Source organism: Lemur catta, chromosome 1, assembly GCF_020740605.2.
Source record: "Lemur catta isolate mLemCat1 chromosome 1, mLemCat1.pri, whole genome shotgun sequence".
Lineage (NCBI taxonomy): Eukaryota > Metazoa > Chordata > Mammalia > Primates > Lemuridae > Lemur > Lemur catta.
The window spans coordinates 94,938,075-94,963,504 of NC_059128.1; the positions used below are offsets into that span (position 1 = coordinate 94,938,075).

The 25,430-nt window shown below is 39.0% G+C and overlaps 1 protein-coding gene across 4 annotated transcripts in view; it reads left to right on the forward strand.

The window, feature by feature from the left end:
• The window catches only part of ZNF609 (zinc finger protein 609), a 201,907-nt gene that overhangs the window by 139,363 nt on the left and 37,114 nt on the right, over positions 1 to 25,430 (forward strand). For all 4 annotated transcript variants that reach the window (XM_045540922.1, XM_045540920.1, XM_045540919.1 and 1 more), the window contains exon 3: positions 8,835 to 9,060. In XM_045540922.1, coding sequence (XP_045396878.1) covers positions 8,835 to 9,060 — 226 coding nt within the window. The remainder of the gene's footprint in view (positions 1 to 8,834; positions 9,061 to 25,430) is intronic.

Consider the following 25,430-nt stretch of genomic DNA (forward strand, 5'->3'; position numbering starts at 1 on the left):
GTCAATTTTATCAGTAATTGATGGACATTTCTCATTCTCCCAGTTTTTTTGAATATCTGCTTATCACTCAGTTGCTGAAATTTATTAACATCTAACTTGTAAGCATCCCTAACTTAGTCCTTAGTCTATAAATCTTAGGAGCACTCTTTCCTACCCTACTCTTATTAACAATTTTCTCTGCTTCCTTGTCTTTTTTCCTTCACCCTTCCTTTCAAATTGCCATGTTGTGGCAAAAACTATTGTTTGCCTACTGAATAGGCAATCTCCCTCTGCTTCCTTCCTACCAGAATCCAGGTTTTATTTAGGAATCAGGTGGGCATATGCTTCTGGGGAAGTTGATCTCTTCTCCAATCCCAGATCACAAATTTGATTGGTTCTCAAAATGTAACCCTCACACCCTTAGGTATTCCTAAGACTTTTTAGGGGTTCTATAAGGTCAAAACTATTTTCTTGATAATACTAATTTGCCTTTTTCACTCTGTTGACGTTTGCACTACTGGTGCAAAAGCAATGGTGGGTAGATGGCTGGCATCTTGGCACAGAATCAAGGCAGTGACACCAAATTGTATTAGTAGCCATCTTTAAAGAGACAAAAGTCTCACTCTGTCGGCCAGGCTGGAGCACAGTGACATGATCATTGCACACTGCCACCTTGAACTCCGGGGCTCAAGTGCTTCTCCTGCCCTAGTTTACCAAGTAGCTAAGACTACAGGTATTCACCACCATGCCCAGCTATTTTTTTCTTATTGATTGATTATAGAGATGGGGGAGGGGTCTCACTCTGTTGCCCAGGCTCCTCCAAGCTCCTGGCCTCAAGTGATCCCTCCTGCATCAGCCTCTCAAGTTGCTGGGATTACAGGACATTCTTTACCACTTTATGCTCGAAGTGAAAGATTTAAAAAATTAAAAGACAGTTTCGTTTTTAAATGTGCTTAAAAATGTAGTAAAAATTATTTTATTAAATCACAACCTTTGGATACATGTCATTTTACATTCTTTGTGACAAAATGGGAAGTATACATAAGGCACTTCCGCTACATGCCAAAGAACAATGTTTGTCTCTAGGAAAAGCACTTGTGCAATTGAATTGTGAGCCGAACTAGCCAGTTTTTTCATGGAATGCCATTTTTATTTAGAATAACTGACAAATTATAATTACTCAGACTTGGTTGTTTGGCAGACATTTTCCTGAAGATGAATGAAATGAGCCTGTTACTTCAAGGAAAACAACTGATAATATTTCTTAATGATAAAACTTGAGCTTTCAAGCAAAAATTACAAGTTGGAAAACTTGTATCTGTCCCTCTGTGAGCTGACAGTTTACCAGTGCCTAAAGTCTTTGCTGATGAGATCAGAGACAATATTATGAATATAACTTTTTGATATTAATGAAGTATTTCAATATTTGAAAGAGTTGTATAACTCAGTGAAGCAATATTTTCCTATTGACCAATATATGTTAAAAAATCACTCATGGATAAAAGAAACATTCAAAGTACAAGATGGACCAATGGATTTTACTGTATTATAACAACGTACAGGAAGTTGATTGATACAGTTTCAGATTCCACATTGCCACTAACCTTTGTAACCTTTAAGAACTATCACTTGCTGAGTTTTGGTATCATATCAAAGAAAAATATCCAATTATCTGAAAAGATTATTGAGTACAAACATTCTGTATATTATTTTGTCCGTAAAAAACATAAAAAATGCACACACACATATTATATGATATATATTTTATATATATATATGTCTGTACCATATATATTCTGTGTGATGCCAATTTTCTTTATATACTTCAACCAAAACATTTCACCAGCAGATTGAATGCAGAAACAGACATGAGAATCCAGCTGTCTTCTATTAATATTAAACCAGCCATTATGGAGATTTGTAAAAATGTTTTCAGAAAGCACTCTTCTCTTTTTTTCTTTCTTTTGGAAAATGATCTTTTTTATTTAAACTGTTACATATGTTAATATGTAATAGGTTTTTAATGTTATTTTAAATAAGTTAATACACTAAATTTTTCTGTTTTAATTCTAGTGGTACATATGAGTATATATCTCTCACATAAATAAAAGTTCTTTGGGGGTCCTCAATTTTTTTATTAATCTTTTTATTTGAGATAATTGTAATTGTAATAAATACTACAGAGAGATTTCATGTACCCTTTACCTAGTTTTCCTCAATGGTAATATCTTGCAAAACTATAGTACAGTATCAAACCAGAATGTTGACATTGATGCAATCACCCATCTTGTTCAGATTTTCCCCATTTTACTGGTACCGAGGGGTGTGTGTGTGTGGGTGGGTGGGGGTGGGGGTGTGGGTATGGGTGTGGGTGTGCGCGCACACATGCGCATTTTAGTTCCATGCAATTTTGTGATGTGTAGGTTTGTGTGTTCACCACCCAGTCAAGATACAGAACAGCTGCATCACCATGAGGCTCTCTGTGTTGCCCTTATATAACCACATTCAACTGACTCTTCCACTTCCCCTGTCCCCAGCCCTAATCCCTGGCAACTACTAATCAGTTCTCTGTCTCTAATTTTGCTATTTCAAAATTATTAATTTTATCTTTTAGTTTTAATTTCTAATATATTAAATATCAATAGAAACAGCCTACATAAACAAAAACTCTTTAAGGCTCTCAATTTTTAAGGATTTCCATGACCCAAAAGTTTGAGAACAGCTGGCTTAGAGCCGAGAGAATCATCCCATTTCTTTTTCCTAAGCTACAGCAGTGCAAGATGTGGTTTGTGATGTCTCAATTTAGAATTCTCATGTTGTCTCATAGGATTATCAACATGAATGAGATTCATTAGTTTTGTAGTACAGTTTGGTCCAGCCGTATTATAGGTTAATAGGCTTGTGCGAGCTGGCCTAGGAATCACTGTTTTAAGACTTCTTCTGACATCTGTGATTCTGAATGATTCGGGAAAAGGCTTTAAGCTTTCTGTTAACTTTGTTGGGATTGCGGGTTATTTTTTATTTATTTTGTTTGCTGGTTTGTTTTTATATCCTGAGGAATAAAAGAATGGAGATGTGACATACTCAAGACTTGACTTTTTACAAAATGCATTTGTGAAAGTAAATAAAAGAGGGATGTTCAGGAAAGGAAATAGTTGCAGAAGTTCCTTGTTTTGGGTAAACAAATTGTAGTGCTTCCCTTGGAATGATACAGGAATGGGAGGGATCATCAACCTTCTGTGACAAAAATAGTCAGCTTCAGAGGGAGTACTTAGGTCTCTATCATCACTCATCAGCTGCAAAGTTAATAGCTTTGCTGAAGGAAAATGTGAATTTCAAGCAGGAAGGAGATTGTAGGGTGAAAAGACTTAGGAAGGAGCAGTGGAGATGCTTCATTCAGTAATAGCCTTTGCCATGGTTGGGCTCAGTGATTTACATCTGTAATCCCAGAACTCTGGGAATTTGAGGCGGGAGGATTGCTTGAGGCCAGAAGTTTGAGACCAGCCTTAGCAACATGGCAAGACTCCCATCTCTGAAAAAAAAATAAATAAATAGATTTTTTTAAAAAAATGCTTTGCCACAGTAATGGACACTGCCATGTAATTTGTGTTGTGCACTGATTTTGCATATGAGATTTTTTTCTCATTGTTAAATTTCATGCATAATTTATCCATTCACACATGCAGGGAATTTAAACAGACTTGATCTGCTATTTTTTTTCTCTTTACCAGAAAAGGACTTTAGGGTCTGAGCCTGAGCCCATATAGGGATCACTACAGGAGAACACACTACAGACTGCAGTCTTCAAATTATAGGTTCACTGCACTTGCATTTTCTGGTGCACACTGGAACAGCTTTCACTGCTGACCTTGACCAGGTGCTGACTGGTTAAAATTAAGTGCTAAAGTAAGTCTTCTGTGAATAATAGAATATGTAGCTTCTAAGAACTATTTGAAGACTGGTTGTGTTGCCACCTGCTGTATCTTTCTTTTTCCTTGTTACCTTCTGCTACAAGATGTTTTGGAAATAGAGTTACAGTCAAATTCTTTTTCAAAGCAGCCTAAGTGAAATCTGGAAGCTCAGCAGACCAGGAGACTTTTTAAAAAAAAAAAAAAAAAAGGAGGTGGGGGAAGCAAGGTACAAGTGTATGTGCTTAGTGTTTGGAAAGGTGCTGGATTTTCTCCACTAATAGTTAAATCTTATGATTGGGGATTTACTCAGGATATTCTGTTGCATTCTGATAAGAATTTGTGGAAAGGAGGCATTCAGATTTCTCCCTCCATCCTCAATTTTCCATGATTTCTAACTATCAGTTTCTCATGACAAGGAATTGCTGATTTTTCAGAATAAGCAAAAATAACCCTTAATTAATTGGAAAACAATGATGTAAACTTACTTTGTCTCAAAATTCCAGTCATCAGAAACTGGTTCAAATAATTGAGGAATTTTTGGCCGGGCGCAGTGCCTCACACCTGTAATCCTAGCACTCAGGGAGGCCGAGACGGGAGGATCGATCGAGGTCAGTTCAGGAGTTCAAGATCAGCCTGAGCAAGAGCGAGACCCCGTCTTGTAAAAAAAAAAAAAAAATTGTGGAATTTTTTTCTCTGTATTTTAGTTTGAGTGACAAAAAACATAATAAATAATAGATAAATGGGATTTTTAAATTACCTGCTATTTTTAATAAGCCACAGTAAACACTTGGTGAGCAAATCAAGTTTTATATACCTTGGCAGGGGAGGGGGGTATTTATGTGTTTGTCCATGTATCAATAAGTAAGTCTTTTTAATCCCTCTGCCCTGTGCACCTATGTTACTATTAGAATTGCTGATGCTGAGTCACTGTAAAATCTCAAAGGACATTTGAGATTATTGAGAAAGATAACACCTTATTAATATAGTATTTAGTGTATTTAATGACATTCTACTTTCTATACAGTCTTATCTGATTATTCCAAATAAATCTGAATATTTATCTAACCATTATCCCCAATTATCTTTTCATTCTTGAGGGAAAGGGAGTTTCTTAGAACTATTGCAGTTATCAGTAGAACTAACTTCCTTTCTGCCTTTCAACTGTGAAGGTGAAGATATGAGACTCAGATTATGAAACTAAGGCAAAAGTCTGTCCTAAATATTTCTTTTTTTTGAGACAGAGTCTCACTTTGTTGCCTGGGCTAGAGTGCCGTGTCGTCAGCCTAGCTCACAGCAACCTCAAACTCCTGGGCTTAAGTGATCCTTCTGCCTCAGCCTCCCGAGTAGCTGGGACTACAGGCATGCGCCACCATGCCTGGCTAATTTTTTTCTATATATATTTTAGTTGGCCAGATAATTTATTTCTATTTTTAGTGGAGACGGGTCTCGCTCAGGCTGGTCTCGAACTCCTGACCTCGAGCGATCCACCCGCCTCGGCCTCCCAGAGTGCTAGGATTACAGGCGTGAGCCACCACGCCTGGCCTCAAATATTTCTTTAGTGTATCTTCTCTCCTAAAATTATGTTGCAGCCTTGAAGATTTTTCTCCATCCATGCCTCTCAGGTGTGGGAGACAGTTGAAGTCAGTGTATAATTACTTCTTGTGGGGAGATTAATGACTCTGGCCTTTCTTTATTCTTCTCTGCAATCCCCATTTCTGTGTCACCTGCCTATCAGCAGTCAGATCCTTAATAGGTGCTATTAAACTAATATCTGAAGGTGACTCTCTTTTAACTTTTGTGTTTGTTCTATTGTTTACTTCTCTAGTAAACTGAGCCCCAAGAGCCATGGTGGAACTTTTTAGTATATTAGAGACTGAGCATTGGCCTAATTTTAGTTGTTGTTGTGGTTATTAAGGCATTTAATGACCTGAACGTTTTTATATTCCTATTCCTTATTTTCCCTGATGGGACCAATCTTCTGACAATCCTTGCTCTTGTATCCTGAGCATATGAAAAAGATGGTAAAATGAGTCCTTTTCTGATTTTTATCTTCTCCTGGAGAGTGATAAATGAAGCTATGTTTGTTGCAATGAATAGTAGAATAAGAAATCCTGTAAAGCCACCTAGGTTATTAGATGAATATCACAGAGCTGCTTATTATGCAGTATGGCTTAATGTAGGTTATAGATGTGACCAAATAGTAATTAGCAGAGCTGGAGCTGTAATTAAACACTATTGTGCTGCTCTGTGATCTCTCCTCAGATTTCTGTTGCAAAGTAGAAGGAAACTGAATAGTTTCAAAGCCATAGATGGATTTCTTCACTTTTTCCCACCCCTAAACATTGCTTTTAATTAATTAAATAATTAAATAAAGTCATCCTCATACAGAGATCCTGAACTCTACCTAGTAACTGATCAGTAAGGGTAATTTGGTGCATACATATTAATCAGCTCCTCGAGTGTATGAGTCAGTTCTGTTATTCTTAGTAATCAGTCCAGCTGAAGTGTTTTCTCTTCATTTGTTCTGTAGCAGGATTTAATCTGGCAAACTGTTTAACTGCAAGAGCAGTGTTTCCAATTTACATCTTAGGTGTTGTTTTCTGGATTTCTCAGTGCAGAACTGGGGGGGCTTGGCTTTATATAGAATATAGTAGCGTATCTTTCCTCCTGGCCTCCCAGGAGCACTGAATAACCTAGCAGGAAATAAAACCACTTCCAGAAAAGAGCTTTCCTTGATGACTGAGTGTGTAGGTGTCCCACTGGGGACTTATCTCCTTCTCTGCCTGGAATTGCTTCCTCAGCTGTGAAACAAATTGGCAATAGGACATGCACAAGCAAGGCAATCAGAAAGTTCATGGGAGTGACCTAGAAGGTTCAGTCCAATGTCTGTGTCCAAGAAAGAGGACCTTGAAAGAATTTCTTTTGCTATTAGAAGAAAGTATAGAAAGGGACTAAACACTAAGTAAAGGAAATGTACATACTGACTGTGAAATTGCTTCTGTCTCAGTTCTTCTCTAAGAGAAAGAACAAAGAAACAGAGGTAAGGCCAAGAGTAGAGATGATATTTTACTCTGTCTCTAATTTCCTCTTTCTAATGACTCTCAAAGGTTTCTTACAGCATTCCTGAAAGAGCTTAAGGATTAGAGCCAGATTCCAGCCCTACAGAGGAATAGTAGGGGAGGTTCCAGTTTACTTTTTCTATGTTGTTTTTACCTTCAAATCAATACGCAGAAATTTTAAATGGTCTTTCCTGGATCTGTCACATCCCAATGTTGCCAAATTAAATTGTGAGTGCCTGATTTTCAAAAGAGGAAAAATGCCTTTTGGCATTTATCATAAATGTAGAACATTCATTATATAGGCTTCTGCTTCCATTCCATTTTATGAAAAAGGTAGAGTTAGGAAAGTATAAGGGTGTGTGTGAGAGTGTGAGTCAATAAGCCGATAAGGATGTTTCGGCAGCTCTTCGTGGACCCGAATTAATCAGAATCAGAGTATGAGCATTCTCTGGACTCTGACAGTGATGATCTGCAAATAATGATGGCTTTCTAAGCCAAGAAGTCAGAGCCAGCTGTAGAGAATGGATGCAGTACCCAGAACTCAGCTTCTAGACTAGTTTTCAAGGTTAGAAAGGTGTATGTATGTGTTTGTGTTGGGGGAAGGGAGATGGATTATAGGTAGAGTGGCAGTCATGCAGTAAATTATCCCCGAACTGGAGTTCTATTGCAGAGCTGTTCAGCAGCTTAGATTATGGATGTATGTGTGGTTTTCTCTGAATGTCTCTATTCAAGGACTACATTTAACCGGGACTGAAAAATCTTTCACAAAAAGAAGAGGGTTCCAATCCTTGACTCTCATTTTCTAGGTCTGCTGATTGGTATCATACTTAATCTTCAGAGGAAATCAGCCAGTGTGTGTATTGAGTGCCTTGTAAGTAGCATAGCTTCCTCCTGGCCTCCAGGGGAGCACTTGTGTGTGCAAAACATTATGCTCATTTAGGATTTGGGCACTTTAGGCTCAAAGAGTTAAGGGATCATCACCAGCTTCATTACAACTTTTATTTTGTCTCTGGATGTGTTGCATTCTTCTTGGAACAATTACACTCTAGTGAGAGGTTCTAGTTTTGGAGGTAGATTGCTGGTGTTTGACTGTCTGTGTGTGCATAATCAGCTGAATCTTCGGACTGCTATGGATTGCTATGGATTGGCTTCTAGATAGCAACAGCACCTCCTGTTTCTTACAGATAAATTTGATGTTAGAGTCATACTCTGAGATACCATTCTTATTAACTAATCACTGCAATAGTCTCTGAGGGTTAGAAACCCTGACAGTGTTGCTTCCAGCCCTCCTATAACTTTTAAGTAAATTTCCTTCTAGCTAAAGATTTATTAAAGCACCTAGGATCATTAAGAATCATGGCATTCCTAGGATCTGGACATTGCTTCCTCTCTTTATCCCCATCCATATTCATGGATTTTATACCTAACTATTATACTATTTATTGGATGCTATTAATAGATTGGTAGGAAGCATAGTGGTGCGCAATAGAACATGCCTCAGAAGCTGGGCCTTTTCTTTCTCATCAGTCTATGTGCTCTGATAATATTGAAATCTGGCCCTGATTCTTTTTCACTAGAGATTTTTAAATGAGATGAGAAAAAAATAGAACTCTTTTTTTAAAAAAATTACTTTTAGCTGGGCACAGTTTATCAGGAAGATCATTAATAAGAGATAGAGCTTCTCCTAGCACAGAATGCTCTCATCTAAACCACTAGATTTGTAGTGGTATCATGAGCTAGAACTTGAAAGGAAGGACCAAAGTCTTATATTTAGAGCCCTCTGCACTCCGACAGGAAAGGATGTAGGACTAGATTAAATATAGAAAAGGTGTTTCCTCCAAATGTTCTCCCTGCAACTCAGCTACTACTTTCTCTTTCCCCACAGATGGAGTCCCCTGTCTCCACGCCAGCAGTGCTGCCACTGCACCTTTTGGTGCCAGTGGTCAATAATGACATCTCATCTCCCTGTGAGCAGATCATGGTTCGTACCCGATCAGTCGGGGTCAACACATGTGATGTGGCTCTAGCCACAGAGCCTGAGTGCCTGGGCCCCTGTGAACCTGGAACCAGCGTCAACCTCGAAGGCATTGTGTGGCAGGAAACAGAAGATGGTAAGTGTGATGTGTAGCTTTTCCATCCCTTCTCATCCTGCTTCGGCAGAGGAGCCAATAGGGGCTTGTTGTTGTAAATGCTGCCAAGTGTTTATTAGGAGTCTCAAGTGTCCACAGCCTGCTGGCAATAACCCACACAGAGGATTTAGGTTTAACAAACTTCTTAGCAAAATCTCCCAGCTTCTAAAGATTGCTAATGCCAGTTTTTTAGATTAATTATCTCCCCTTCATAGCTATTCAACAGTGTTGGCCCTGGTACTTAACAGTCTTCTGATAGATGCTGGCCAGGTAATTCAAACTGTTTCTATGCTCTCTTTACCCCTTCTATCATTTTATATGGGAGATTTAGATTATTAATGAAATTTTGGGTCAGGCTTGAAGAGAAAAAGTGTAAAAGGGCAGCTGAGGGAGTCAAGGGAATGGAGAACAGTCACTCTCAAATTGACTTAATGTTGACTTATTGAATATGCAGCTCTTGCCTTTTTTTTTTTAACACCTAGAGGTGCAGCCAGCTCCTTCTTCCCACTGGTTGCTTTATTGCCCAGCCACCTCTCCGTTTCATGTCTGTCACTTAGTACAGTTTACAGGCCAGGGCAACAGGGAAATGTTTACATGGTCTTATTTTCAGGCATCCACTAAGCAGTTGGTTCACGGTAGGTTACTGCTGCCCAAGGCTACCATCCAGACTTCTTATATGTTCCTTTTACCCCTGAGAACAAAATCTCTTCTGCTTTGGAAGTTCATAAACCTGAAAAAGAGCAAAGGGACTTAACCAGGTATTTCAGATCTTTTGGTAACATCTGGTGGCAATTTGGTTTCAGCACATTCTTTTTATAAAGAATCCAAGTCCTTGTCAAAGTATGTGTAGTTAGAGAGGCTGGGCCTCAGAGTCCCATCATGTCTCTGCATCAGTAACCAGACTTTCAAAATGTCCTCACTCTGAGGAGTTTAGAGGCTCAGAGGAGCACAGCTAATTATCTCTGATTATCACAGAGCTATCTTGTCAGTCTGCCCATAGAAAATCAGGCATTTCATTCTGGTCTGTTCCCCTGAATATTTTGTCATTCAGCATTTATTTAAAGTTCACCATGCAGTAGGTGCTGATGTGTTACAGGTTAAAAACTCTATGTTCTTGGCTTTCTCAGCATTAGGGATATAGTAAAATCTTCAGCTTTCAGAATAACATTGCTAATGAGGTTTTATTATGTGCCAGGGTGGTGGAAACTGATCCAGAGAAGATAGAGCAGAGAGGTTGACTCTGGATATGTGCATACAATTTACAATCTGGAAATCACAAAGTGGCTATCTGATTTTTAAAATGTCATCTGCTTATGGCCAAATGTCTGAATAGCCACATAGTCTGTTAAAATGATGAACATATCCAGACCACATTTCTGTGCCACCAAGCAACCTTCAGAGCCTCTTGTCTCAATATATTGAAGCTAGAAGACATCGATTTCCTGCCTATTTGTTCTACCCATCTTTATGATGTTGACTTTTCTCCAAGGGCAAGATATTTTTTGTACATGTGAACCTAACAAAAACTTTTTGAGAGAGTGAAGCTAACCCTTTCACTCTCCTGAGGACAATGAATACCTTTTTATCTAAAAATACCTTTTGTCCCTCCCTGCCAGGGGGATGTTAACACAGATTTTGTTGTTGTTGTTGTCGTCATAAATCATTTGCTATGCAAGGCTCTCTTGTCAGGTTTCACAGGCAGCCTATTACCAGGTTCCCCTGTTATGCACTCTTAGGGTACCATATATTTTATTTCACAGCACACATCACAGTTTGCAACTCGGTTTATAATTGTGTGATTTTTCTATTAATGGCTGTCTCTTCCACTGTTTTAGAAATTCTGTGAGATTAGGGACTCTGATTTGTTCACCATTTTATCCACAGTACTTAATAGCTGGCACCTATAGTAGGCTCTCAAAAATATTAGGATGAATGCATACATCCACGTCATTGTCATTTGCGGACCTGTGTTAATGTATATCTAACAGATATTACAGTATTGCTTGAACTTAGGAATTGTGTCAGAATACTTTCCAAAATTCTACACTTTCTCTGAAACTCAGAATAAATACTGCTTTCACCGAGTTTGAGATCACTCTCATTTATCTAAAATCTGCAAGATGTTTAGTTCTACTTTTGAATACCAGGTTTTCTCCCATTTACTGTATTGTGTTTCAAGGCTTAGTACCTCTCTTCTTTCTTTTTTTCTTTCATCTCAAGGGAAAGAGAATTGTTCTGCAGTGGTATACTCAACTTTTCTTTGCTTTCTGGCCACCCCAGAGGGCCTTCACCTGAACTGTCAGTTGGCGAAGGTCTGAATTGGGATCAGAGTTGGTTCACATTCCTTTTCATCTTCAGGTAACAGATTTCCTGTAAAGATCATTCTCTAGAGATCTATAAGATCTAATGTACTGAATCAGTCCTCAAGTTAATCATAAGAACTATATACAGATACTTTTAAAAGAAAACATCTTCCAGCTTTCTAGATTTTTTGACTTTTTGTACTTCTGTCTCTTTGCCCAGCAAACTACTATCTTCAAATAGAAAAGTCCTTACAGCTTAGAGAGAAGCTGTGATTGATTGGTTTCTGAGGGGAAGGGAGGACACTGAGGTCCCTGTAGAACTGAGCCACCTTGCTGAGAACAGTTGTAGGGGTCATGGCCTCAATTATTCCTGGTTTCTTTGCCTCCTTGTCCTACAGTGTTGCTTCTTTCTTTCTCCCTTTCTCCCTGTTGCTCACTTTAAACCTTGCCTTGGAGGCATTTTGAAATTCCTGCAGATTGCATCTCTTTTTAGGCTATTCATAATTCAGTCAGCACTGAAGAGGTCCTTTTTTTTTTTTTTTTTTTGTGAGACTAGAGTGCCGTGGCGTCCGCCTAGCCCACAGCAACCTCAAACTCCTGGGCTCAAGGGATCCTCCTGCCTCAGCTTCCTGAGTGCCTGGGACGATAGGTGTGAGCCACCGTGCGGGGCTAATATTTTCTATTTTTAGTTGAGACGGGGTCTTGCTTTTGCTCCGGCTGATCTTGAACTCCTGACCTCAAGCAATCCTCCTGCCTTAGCCTCCCGGAGTGCTAGGATTATAGGCATGAGCCTCCACACCTGGCCAAGGGGTCCTTCATGACTACATTCAACCTTGGGACTGTTAAGACCCAAGTGTAACCCACCTGGAATGTTTTCCTTGTTTTTTTGACACTTATTCTTAGCACTATGCAAGGGTCTAATTCCATCTGATTTTACTTTGTCCCGCCTCATCTCAAATCAAAATAGCAGGTACCAGGTCTATTCCAGGTTCACAAGGTTTAACCTTAACCCAGAGTCCTAGAGACAGTGTATAAGAAACCACATACTTTTGCTGAGGCAAAATTGCTTACTGGCTTCTATGGTGTTTTAAAGAAAAGCAAGGTTGACTTTAGATAAGATTCTAAGAGATACTGTAAGTTTTTCTTTTTTGGACAGCAGCACTAAGGTGAAGACAAACACTAGTGATGTAGTTTACTTTGGCAAATGTACTTTATGGAAGATTTGAGGCACAGTGGAAGGAGTACTAGAATGAAATCAAGAGACTTCTGTGTCTCTGCCACATGGAATCAGCATGGATCCAGTTCTAGATGACTATGGCATCTTAAAAATGAACAGTTTCGTGTATCAACTGAAACTGAGAAATATTAATACCAGTGATGAAATTTCATTATATAGTTGTATAGATTTGTTTCATCTTAAAATGAAAGTACTCACCTTGTGTCTTAGTCCATTTTGTGCTGCTGTAACAGAATACCACAGACTGGGTAATTTATAAACAATAGATGTTTGTTTGACTCACAGTTCTAGAAGTCCAAGATCAATAGACTGCATGTGGTGAGGGCCTTCCTGCTGTGTCACAACATGACAGAAGGCATTACATGGTGAGAGGACCTGTGAGAGAGGGGGGAGGGAAGAGAGTGGAACTCATCCTTTTATCAGGAACCTACTCCCATGATAGCAGCATTAATCCATTCGTTATGGCAGAGCCCTCATGACCTAATCTCCTCTTAAAGGTCCCACCTCTCAACACTCTTGCACTGAGACTTAAGTTTCCAACACATAAACTTTGGGGCATACATTTAAACCATGACACCATACCAATCTCAAATTCAGGAAATCTCTGCCCCGCATTTTTCAACTCCTGATCCTACACTGACAAGTGAAGAATTCCCCAACTGAGCTGTTTTTGATGGAAGTTATGTTAGCTTACACAAACTGAGCCTGCAATACTGCTTAGTAGTCCCTTCATCTCCCTATTGTATTCCCATTCCCCAACACACTTATTTCATTCTCTCTTTATGCTCTTAAACAACTAAGATCAAAACCACCCACCTTAAATCTCCCCAGCTGCCCTCATCTCTTCCTTAATATGCATTTTCTTACCCTATCATATAATTTTTCTCTCCTTACTCAGAAGATTCTTTGAAACCTTATACCATCAATTTTATCTGCTTTTTCCTTCCCCTTCTATTTAAACTCTTTCTCTCTGCAACACTTCATACAATGACAATATTTTCCTTGCTACCCCTTTGAACTACCAACCTCTCCCTTCTCTTCACTACCTTCTATTGCTGTTTCCAATCTCTTTACCCACCCACTATTGTATAACATCCTGTCATCAGATTTCTTCTACCACCGTTTGACTAAAACATTTCCCATACCAATTATTATTTTCTGAAGGTCTTCTCTCAGTCCTTCCTAGGCTTTTATTTCATTCATTCATTCATTCATTTATTGACAGAGTCTCACCCTGTTGCCCTGAGTAAAGGTGCGTGGCGTCAGCCTAGCTCACAGCAACCTCAAACTCCTAGGTTCAAGCGATCCTACTGCCTCAGCCTCCCAAGTAGCTGGAACTACAGGCATGTGCTACCATGCCTGGCTAATTTTTTCTATTTTTAGTTTAGACAGGGTCTTGCTCTTGCTCAGGCTGGTCTCTAACTCCTCAGCTCAAGCAATCCTCCTGCCTTGGTCTCCCAGAGTGCTAGGATTACAGGCGTGAACCACTGTGCCCAGCCCTTCCTAGGCTTTTAGAAGCTTTATTATTTCTTTATTCTTAAGTCTCCTCTCTTGCCTTTGTCATACTGTACTTCCCTAAATCTAATTTCTTTCTAACTGGTTATTCCTTTTATTTTGTGGCAATTCCTCTTCCTCCTTATATTCATTTGATCAGAAATTTCTGGTGGGTTTTAGGATGCTGAAATATTGGTCAGGTCAGTCCTACTGGCCTCTAGATAGGGCCTATAACAGCTCGTGCCCTGATCTCTTCCCTACAGGAAAGCAGCCTTATCCACGATATATTTTTCCATTTACTATGTGTAACTATAGGCGAAAGTTGAGGAAAGTTGAGTTAGGAATGGCATTTGGCTGCTAGGGACAGAAAATGAAATTATAATAATAATTTAATATAAGAGAATCTGGACCTAGGTAGTTAGTCTAGGGCTGGTGTGGTGACTTCACAATGTAATCAATGTTCTGGGAGCCTTAAAATTACTTCATTATTGCAAAATTGCTACTATAGCTCCAGCCATCACATTTACTTTCCAGACTTGAAAAAGAAGGAAAAGAAAAAACATTTGCCTTCCATTTGAATGTGTTCTCTTTCAAGACTTTGCCCAGAAGTCATACCCTAAGACTTCTGCTTACATCTTATTGGCTACCCTGTAAGCAAGGAAGGCAAAGAAATGTAGCTTTTTTGCTGGATACATTGCTTCCCCCGCACAAAACAGGGGCTCTTATTAAGGAAAGGGGGAAGCAATTAGCAGACTCTGCCACTCTCCTGTTCTGCATAGGTTTCATATGTCACAGCTCCCAAAAGCTGTCACTGCAGCAGCCTTCTTATTGCAAGTGCTCTCCTGTGTATTCGTGGCTTCAGCTGTCTCCCTGGTATGAACAATACCCAAAACTGATCTGTACACTTGACCTTTTGCCCAGTATCATTCAAACTGCTGAACCTGCACATCATCAGAAGTTGATTTCTTAAATTCAAAATGTCTAAAAAAGAGTAATCATCTTTTTCCAAAAATTTGCTTCTTTTTCCTTCTTTATTTCTCTTCATTACACCTACCTTCATCATTATATCATCATTATCATCCTACCTATTTTCTAGGCTCCAACCTCCAACCTTATCTCTGATTCTTCACTCTTCATCTCTTTGTATAGTTTTTAGTGATTGTTCTAGGGATTATAAGATCTCTGTTTAACGTTTCACAATCTACTTAAAATTGGTATTTTTACCATCTCAGGTGGAATATAGAAATTTTATCACCATGTAAGTCCCTTTACTCTCCCTCCTTTATGTTGTAGTTATCTTACTACAGTTCATTGCCTATTTTAATATGGTTTAGGAGATAAAAATAAATGATAAAAAGATCTTTTCTTGATAAAAAGAATCAAGAAAAATTAAAACAAGAAAAAATCAAAACAAGAATATTTGTGAGTCATGAAAATTATATGGAATTCAAATTTCAATGTCCATAAATAAAGTTTTATTGGAACACAGCCACATTCATTTTATGTATTTTTAGCCGCTTTTGCCCTACAGTGACAGAACTGAGTAGTTGTAAAAGAGACCAGCTAAAAATATTTATTATCTGGCCTTTTACAGAAAACGTTTGCCAACCCCTGACCTTTGTATCATATCTAATATTATACATCGAAAACCCCATCAAACAACTTTAAAATGTGTTCCCTTTTAACCATCATTTACTATAAAGAACTCAAGAGAATAATTTATTGTATTTACCTAGATATTTAACATTACTATTGCTCTTCCCTCATTCCTAATGTTCCAAGAGTTCCTCTATTGTTTCCCTCTATTTGATGAACTTTTAGTATTTCTTTTACAGCAGATCTGTTGCTGTGAATACTCTGAGAATGTCTTCATTTATTTCACCTAAAGGATATAGAATTCTGGGCTTATACTTCTTTTCTTTCAGCACTTTAAAACCTTTTAGCCTCCATGGTTTCTGATAAGAAATATATAATCATTTGAGTTAGTCAAGCTTTTAAAGGCTTTCTTTGTCATTTTCAGCAGTTTGATTATGATATGTCATATGTCTAGTATATATTTCTTTGGGTTTATTTTGTTTGGGGTCACTTAGTTTCTTGAATCTGTAAATTTATGTCCTTTTTCAAATTTTGAATGTCTTCAGCCATTACTTATTCATATGATTTTTTTCTGTACCACCTCCCTTATCCTCCACTTCTAGGACTGCAATGTCATAAATATGATGCCAATTCTTACTAGCTTCCACCTAGGATTCCTTCCTATGTGTCTTTTCTACTTTATTCGACTATAAGATGGCTGAGGAATAGCGTTTTATACATCGTTTTATTTTCCCAGGACTTTCACTCTTTACACAAAAAATAATCAGTAAATATTTGATTAATAAAATTGACTATGCCTTGGAGGTAAAAACGGTAATTTTTAAATAACATCTCTTTGGTTCATTTGCTATGTATTGACTATAAGTAATGAGAGATTTTATATTATACTTGCCCTTTTTTTAAGTTTTTTGTTTGTTTTTTGTTTTAGAGTCAGGGTCTCACTGTGTTGCCCAGGCTAATCTCAAACTCCTGGGCTCAATAGTGCCTCTCTCCTCAGCCTCCCAAGTAGCCAGGACTACAAACGTATGCCACTGTGCTTGGCTTTTTTTGTTTTTAAATCAATAGTAGCTTTCATTACCAATCTCTTGAAATTATGAAAGTGAGAAATAGCCAAGTACGGTGGTTCATGCCTATAATCCCAGCTACTCTGGAGGCTGAGGTGGGAGGATTGCTTGAGGCCAGGAGTTCAATGCGGCAGTGAGCTATGATTGTGCCACTGCACTGCAGCCTGGGCAACAGAGTGAGACCCTATCTTTTTTTTTTTTTTTTAAAGTCAGAGATAGAACCTTGAGGTATTTTCAGAGTTAATAGTTCAAAGTTATACTCTGAGAAATTTGAGCATGGAGGAACCTCAGAGGCAGTCATAACAGAGTTCAGGGTACTGACTTGGCAGGCCGCAGTTCTACTTTTGGATGCCTTACATTAGATCCCTTTGTAAAATTTTATTTTAAAAGGATTCAGGTGCTTTAAAAGAGTTCTATTATGACTACTTATAAAGTGAGAGAGTTAACCTATTCATTTATCTAGGTTAACCCCCCCCCACCTCATGTGGAAATGCTTCTTATTAATAAACATCTCTAAAATTATAATTCCTCTTATAATATCACTGGTCTTTTACAAGAATGTCAGAAAGAAAATTGTGATGCCTTAAACCATACTTCTGAAGCTGAAGTGTGTGTGACTCCCTTATGTGTCAGTCGGTATGAAAATCTATGCAATAAGCTTGGCCTGTCTTCTAAAACAGAATTCTGACTTAATGATTTGGTGGGGAAAAGGAAGTTTTCAATTTTTACACCTGTTAAAGGTTCTGTCATAAACACGTACAAGGAAACATAGGAAGGTTGTGCATCCCTATCTCTACCTTGGGGTATACAGTGTGTATTGATTCCAACAGCTAGGAGTGTCTGGAACTATTTGAGAAGAACTGTTTTAAAGAATAATAGTGCCATAAAGACATAGTAATACAGTACAAATATCTCTGAACTAGAGTTAGAAGAGTTGGGTTCTAGAACATGTTGTACCTTTAGTTAGCTGTGTTATCTTGGGTAAGTCTTTTAATTTCTCCTGTCCTTGGATTTCTAATTTATAAAAGGGACTTGGGCTAGATCTGCACTGTCTATTAGGACTTTTTGTGATGGAAATGTTCTGTCCAAAATGGTAGGCTTTGTCACCTGTGATATTAAACAACTGAAGTGTGGCAAGTAGAACTGAGGGACTGAATCTTTAATTTTATTTAATTTAAATTTAAATAGCCATGTGTAACTAGTGGCTTACAGTAGTAGGCAGCACAGGAGCTAGATGATCTTTAAAGTACACACACACACACACACACACACACACACACACACACACGGGTGTATACTCTAAGATCTAAAGAAGTGTAATTGTATGGGAGGATGAAGAGGGAGGGTAAGTAGCTGACATCTAAACAGACCCACGGTGGCTTCTGTGTACTCTGGTCCCTGTTACCCAGGTGAACATTCAGCTCTGCTTCAAACTCTGTGGTTGAGCCCTGTGCTTTGGTCTGTGGACTGCAGTTTTCTCATTATCAGAGCAATAGGCAGTGGTTTTGCTTAGCAGGAAGTTAGTTTGCCTGTGGTTGCTCTGCCGAGAACCTGTCCCAGCAATTCTTCATCCTCATCTGATTGTAGATCCCGCCTGTGGGTCTTTATCCTTCTCCCTAAAGGGAAAGGGCTCTCCATTAATCTTCCTTTTCATGAAAATGGTAACCTTGGTAGTTACCCTTGGTTTATTCTGCATGATTCTGACATAGGGGAAAGTATGTGTGTGAACCATGAAATATCTAATTTTAGGTATTTGTACTGAAAAAGTAAGGTGGTACTCAGCTACAGATTTTTTTTGTCTCATAGGCTATAATTAATGCCCCTTCACCTTCCGTCTTGCCCCAAGCAACACTGCCCTGGGGAGAGATGGTGCACAGTGACCAAGCTTTCTCCACTGCTTAGCCAGTTGCAACTAGCCTGACTCCTGCAGAAATAGCTCTACCAATAGCACAGTCATAAAGAGCCTAGCAGCCATTGTCTGGCACCACAAATCTTCATAGCAACAGACCACCACATGGCAACAGCAGCCACACAAAGGAAACATTAGGGAAATCAATACCTACTTTCTCCCACCCCTCCCCCACCAAAAACAATAGCCAACACATTCTTCCCACCTAGCAGCTTACTCCCAGGGGATGTTTTAGGGCAGTAAGTGTTTATATACCCTTGTGGATTATGTTATCTGCCCACTGTCAGATATTTAAATCCCAAAGCCCTAAGGAAAAATTTCAGTCACAAGCTTTTTTGAGTGTCATTTTGCAAATTGCAAAATAGACTAATATCCAAGGGAGAGAGATGTCCTCCTGTTATGCACTTTTACCCACCTCCTCCCTCTCCATAGCAAAGCACAGTCAGGCAGTTTATAGGTGGCCAGGCTGTGGGCTTGCCAGATAGGTAAAGTTGTTGTTTCAAAATGAGATCCTTTTGATATTTCAGTAACAAGACCCTCTCAGATGGTCTCAAACACAGACTTATTTGTTAGCAAAGCCTTTAACAAGTAATTTAGTTCCTGATACTTATGAACTCAAGTGAGTGATACCTAGGCAATAAATATAATTCTGGTATATAAGCTGGGATTAATCACTAGCCCTAGCTCTTTTTAGCTTTGATGTATGATTCCAAGGGGAAAAGGCCCCATTTGAGAGCATTGGTGCTTTCTTGCACTGCTCATAAGGTCATTTAACTGGTTTGAGTCTTAGTTTCCTCATTTGTAAAAGGAGGCTGGACTACATGATCTCTGTGGTCCTTCTAGCTCTGATATTTACAATTCTGTAATCATTTGTGCGGGACAGGAGAGGGAATTGTCTTTGTTAGTCATTGGTTGTGATGAGATCTGCTGGAAGATGTTGAACCCTCAGGTCTCAGGGCTTACACTGCTAAAAACAGGTCCTGGCCCTGCCCTTGTTGATAAAGGTGCTGTAACAATGACAGGCAGAAGCTATTAACAAACTTGGCAACCAGCCTTTTCTCCCACGGCAGTAGTTTCAGACCAGTTCAGGCAGAGCTTTGCTCCCAAGCTGTTGCTACCAAGTCCGCTGCAGCCTCTTAATGATTTCAGTGCGAACTAACTCTGTTTCTCTCTCCCTCTCTCTCTCTCTTTCTGTTTCTCTCTCTCTCTCTTCCTCACTCTCCCTCTCTCTAGTCTATGAAACACAGGGCTGTTCTCCACCTCTTCTGGTACCTCATTATCCCATCTCCCTCAGGCTTTACAGAACAAAGAAATCACAGGCATCAACTTTATAATTTAGGCAGCTGGAGATAATTTCCCCAGGATAGGGTGGGTAGGTAGCTGATTCCTCCTGGCATGAGGCAGCATTGCTAAATGGCCTTGTATTTAGTTTGCCAGGCTTAGGCTTTGTTAGGCCATTCAGGCATCTCTGTATTTGAGTTAAATTATAGTGGCAAACCAGGTCCATGTAGGGGTTAGGAAAAACATGGAAAGTGTGTCATTTATAGGCCCTGCCATTTGCTAATTGCTCAAGGAATTTTTGTTTAATCCACTGTCCCTGTGCTTACTCCTGCCAGATCCTTTATTTTCCTTAGTTGCTGCCTTCACGGCCTTCTCCATAGCAACAAGCTATATGACAAAAAGGCTATGGTGAGAAATTGAGCAGTCTCCCCTCCCCCAAGTTGTACTCTATTTTCTCTCTAGGGTGTGTTAAAAAAGCCTAAAAGGCTGGTATCAAATAATTTTCAACCCCCATTGAACTCATAATCAAATGACATTTTTAACCCTGAACTAATTCAGTAAACAACCTGCATTCCTTTTATTTTACTGTGATTATCCCCACCTTTTGAAAAATTTCCCAGTCATTTAATATATTTGAAATACTGTGCATCTTCCCATTTACCAAGCTTCTCTCTGCTTTTCAGCTTTTAGCTTACTCCTTAGAATAGTTTTTAAAATCTCCTGGAATCAAGTATCAATATGGAGAAAGAATGGATGAAGAAAGTGGAACCCTCCCCTTTCTCTCAGGTGCTGTTGCATTAGATACTAGACTGTTGTGATGCCCTGGAGGTTGGGCGGGCAGACTGAACTGTAGAACTAGCCTGCATCTCAGCTGATCCTGGCACGGCCTACTTTGTTATCCTCCCTGCCATTTATCTACAGGAGTCACAGACCCAGAGGTTTTGTTTTTGTTTTATGTGAATAGGTCTTACTGAACAATAATATAAATATGTTCATGAATCATAAGTGTGCATGTCTGAATTTCCAAAGTGAACACACCACGTGGTACCAACACCTACATGAAGAAACACAATATTTCCAAAATCCCAGAAGCCCCCTTTCATGCTAGTGTCCCCACCAATCAATTCTGACTCTTATACATTTAGAACTTTATATAAATAGATCATTATAGTATGTGCTTTTTTTTTTTTTTTTTTTGGCGACAGAGTTTCACTCTGTTGCCCAGGCTAGAGTGCCGTGGCGTCAGCCTAGCTCACAGCAACCTCAAACTCCTGGGCTTAAGCGATCCTCCTGCCTCAGCCTCCCGGGTAGCTGGGACTACAGGCATGCGCCACCATGCCCGGCTAATTTTTTCTATATATTTTTAGTTGTCCAGCTAATTTCTTTCTATTTTTAGTAGAGACGGGGTCTCACTCTTGCTCAGGCTGGTCTCCAACTCCTGAGCTCAAATGATCTGCCCGCCTTGGCCTCCCAAAGTGCTAGGATTACAGGTGCCAGCCACCACGCCCGGCTAGTGTGTGCTTTTTTTTAAATGTTGAGCTGCTCAACATTATGCCAATGAGATTTCAGCCATGTTGTTACATCTAGTTGAACTCTGTTTATTCTAATTATTTTATAGTATTCCATTATGTGACTATACTGCTACTTATTTATTCAGCTGTTGATGGGCATTTGGTTTGTTTTACAGTTCAACGCTGTTATAAAAAAATGCTGCAGTGAAAATTCTTGTATTAATACATGTCTTTTGGGAAATATATGTATACATTGCTATCCATATATACTTAGGATTGGAATTCCTAGGTCATAAGGTATGCATATGATCAACTTTAATAGTTGTTGCCAGTGTCCTAAAATGTCTGAACCAATTTACACTCCTAGTCCCAATGTATTAGAATCCTGGTTGCTCTACATTCTAGCCAACATTTAACCTTATTTGTCTTTTTTTTATTTTAGCCATTGTGGTTGGTGTGTAGTGGTATCTCATTGTGGTATTAATTTGCATTTTCCTGGTGAGTAATGAAATTGAACATCTTTTCATGTGTTCCTTGGCCATTTGGAAATTCTCTTTTATAAAGTGTTCAAGTCTTTTGTCCATTTTTGGATTGGGTTGTATGTCTTTTTCTTATTGGTTTGTAGGAATTCTTTGTATATTCTGGTTATGAGTCCTTTGTTAGATTTATGTATTATAAATACCTTCTACTCTATTTCTTGCCTTTTCTGTTAATGGTGTCTTCATTTTTATATAGTCCAGTTTATCTTTTTTTTTTTTTCTTTTATTGTTAGTGCTTTTTGTGTCCTGTTTAACAAAGTTTTTCCTATCCCAAGATGAGAAGGGGATATTCTCCTACATTTTTTTCTAAGAGCCTTATTGTTTTTCCTTTCATATTTAGATCTACTTTCTATCTAGAATTGATTTTTATTTAGGGTGTGAGTAGGGAGTCAAGATTCCTGTTTTTTTCCTATGGATATATAATTGGCCCAGCACCTTATTTAAAAGACTATCCTTCCCCCACTGCACAGCAGTGTCACATTTGTCATAAATCAGTTAACGTGTGGATTTATTTCTGGGCTTTCTTCTGTTCCACTCATAAATTTGTCTATTCTTGTGTAAATACTACATTGTCTTAATAACTATAGCTTTATAAATCCTGATATCTTGTAGTGTAAGTCTTCCAGCTTTGTTGTACTTCTTCAAGATTGCCTTGGCTGTTTTTGGCCTTTTTCATTTATGTATAAATTTTAGGATTAGCTTGTGAATTTTTATGAAAAACAACCTGCTGAGATTCTGATTGGGATTACATTGAATCTATAGATCAATTTGGAGAAGACCCAAAGTTTTATCCTTTTACTTAAGTTAGTGTTACTCAGTTACTGAGGGAGAGTTGGAGGGGGTGGGGATCATAGCAAGTCACTAAGGTCACTTGGGGAGCTTGTTTATAATATATGTTAGCTATTCCTCACTCATATTCTGAATCAGCAGGTTCAGGATACAGCTTGGGCGTGTTTATTGTGAAAAAGTTCCCTAAGAAATTATGGTTTGCAGCCATCACCACTGTTGTCCACCCATCCTATTTGAGAGCCACTGACCTAGACTTTTTTTTTTTAATAAGGATCCCAGTCATATTAGATTAAGTTGGATCCTAATGACCTTATCTTGATTGCCTCTGTAAAGACCCTATTTCCAAAGAAGGTCACATTCTAAGGTACTGAGGGTTAGGACTTCAGCACATCTTTGGGAGGACACAATTCAACTCATAACAGGGGCCAGGGAAAATTTCAGAATAATTGTTGTCACAAGTTGGGGAGAGGAAGATTATCTGGAACAGTGAGAGGCATTGCTTCCCAAAGCCAGTCTGGGAGAAGAGCATCAACCCTCTGACTCCCAACTGTTACTGAGTCCCTCTTCCTTCAATACTGTTTCCTCTTCCTTGGCACTGAGAGCCAAAGGGTGGTTTAGTTCTACTCTGTTAACAAACCCTGGAACTGCCAAGTGGAGGGGTTATTAGAAAGAAAAATAGGTTTCAGCCAGTCGACAGCATCTCTAGCCTCTGTCTGAAGAAGGCTGAAAAGATAAGTGCCTCATGTAAGCCAGCCCTAGCCATGTTCTTACCCTCGTTTTTCGTGCTAGGTCATAAAGCAGTAAAGCTGTGGATAGTGTGATTCCTTCTCAATTGCAGGCAAGTATTTTTTCAAAGCTGTCCCATTGAGATGATACCATCTTTCTTATTGCTAGTGGTTTTCAGATAGTGACTCCAGCTGGACAGCCGACGGCATGATGACCTCTGCTGAGCCAGCCTCCTCCAACCATGGCTACAGTACAGCAAGAGGGAAAGGAGGCTGTGCAATTTAAGGGTGTGGTGAACCAGTCTTTGTTGCACTTATGCATAGTTTCTAAGGTGCAAGAACCTGTAGATGGGAGGAGGAACTGTATCAGATCTTACAGGGTTCCTATGGGCCTTCCCATTCCCACAGCCTGAGGGTAGAGTGGTTCACATTTAGTGGGTGTTTCACTTTGGCCTTACTTCTCCACCCTGTACTAGTTCTTTTCCTACTTACAGTTTTAGCAGTACGACATCTGACATCTACCTAACCACTTCCCAAATTGATGTTTGCTTGATAATGGTTTCAACTGGCTCTATTATACTTTTGCCTGAAATTCAGTGCAGAGAAAATACCATGGTCATGTGAAAATGGTCCCAGGATGATGAGTGTTTGTCATCTTTGTGCTTTCTTCGCTTCATTCAGCCCCAGAAAATCTCAGAACTAAAGGCTTAGGGTTTTTGTTTCCTGTCAATCCCAGACTTGAAGGCAGAAAAATTTGACTACACCATTTTCTATAGCAGTAGTTCCCAAATTTTGCTGTACATTAGAATGTGGAGGTGCAGATTTTTAAAAATGGCCAGGTCTCACCCAGTTAAATCAGAATGTCTACTGGGGGGAGCCAGGTGTCAGTATTTTTTAAGGATCTTCAGGTGCTTCCATTGTGCAACAAAATCATAGCTCCATAGGCTTCAAATATTTTTGCACAAGACTATCCCAAATTGCTTATCGGATCACCTCAGAGATTTATACTTAGAATGTTAATAAAGAACTCCTGAACAGTGTAGATTCTCTTTGGAACTGTCCTCTCCAAAGGAATAATAACCACATTTCTGCCTTTAGGTTTCTGGTTTTAGAAGACTCATACATAATTCGATCCTTCTCTGTAGTCAGATTCATGACTTGAGATTGAATAGATTGCCAGGATAAGTAGGATAAAAACCTGGAAATGTTGCTGTTAATCTGATTTGAGATTCTGCCTGCATGAGGTTTGGTAGGGCATAAGAATTTATAGCATGGCAAAAGCATTCTAATCATGGTTATTACTGTGACAAGCTTGGAACTAGAGTTTTCCCTTAAGTATGGCAATTTTTAACTGAAGTTCCTGATATTACCCCATGGCAAACCCGTAAAAAAAAAGAATCATTTTTAGGTAACAACTAAGAGCCCAATTTAAAAAGAAAATCTTAGCTAGTACGTGAACCACTGATGGCCCTAATTTTCCCTAGTCTCTTCATTTCTGAAGGCTACTTACTCTTGTGAATTTCTGACTATATTCACCCTCTCCCTACATCTATGGTTTAAGCTTTTGTCCTGGAAGAAATAGTACTCAGAAATTTGCATAATCTCTAATCACATGTGAAGGTTAAGTATTAGACAGTAACATACCAGAGATCAGCTGTGGAAAGTAAATAATACCCATATTCCCCCAGTTGGGGCTTTTGCAGTGGTAGTAGCACCTAGAGTTCCAAACCAGCCTTTCTCACAGGGATCTTCTTGCAACTCTCCCCCCCCCCTCTGTCTTCCAATTTCCTGCAACATTCCTTGCTGCAGGCCAAGATGCAGTTATGCTTATAGGTTTCCGAAAACTATGACTTACTTTCATATGATCTCTTTCTCCACTTCTACCTCTAAAGAGAGCTAGAAAA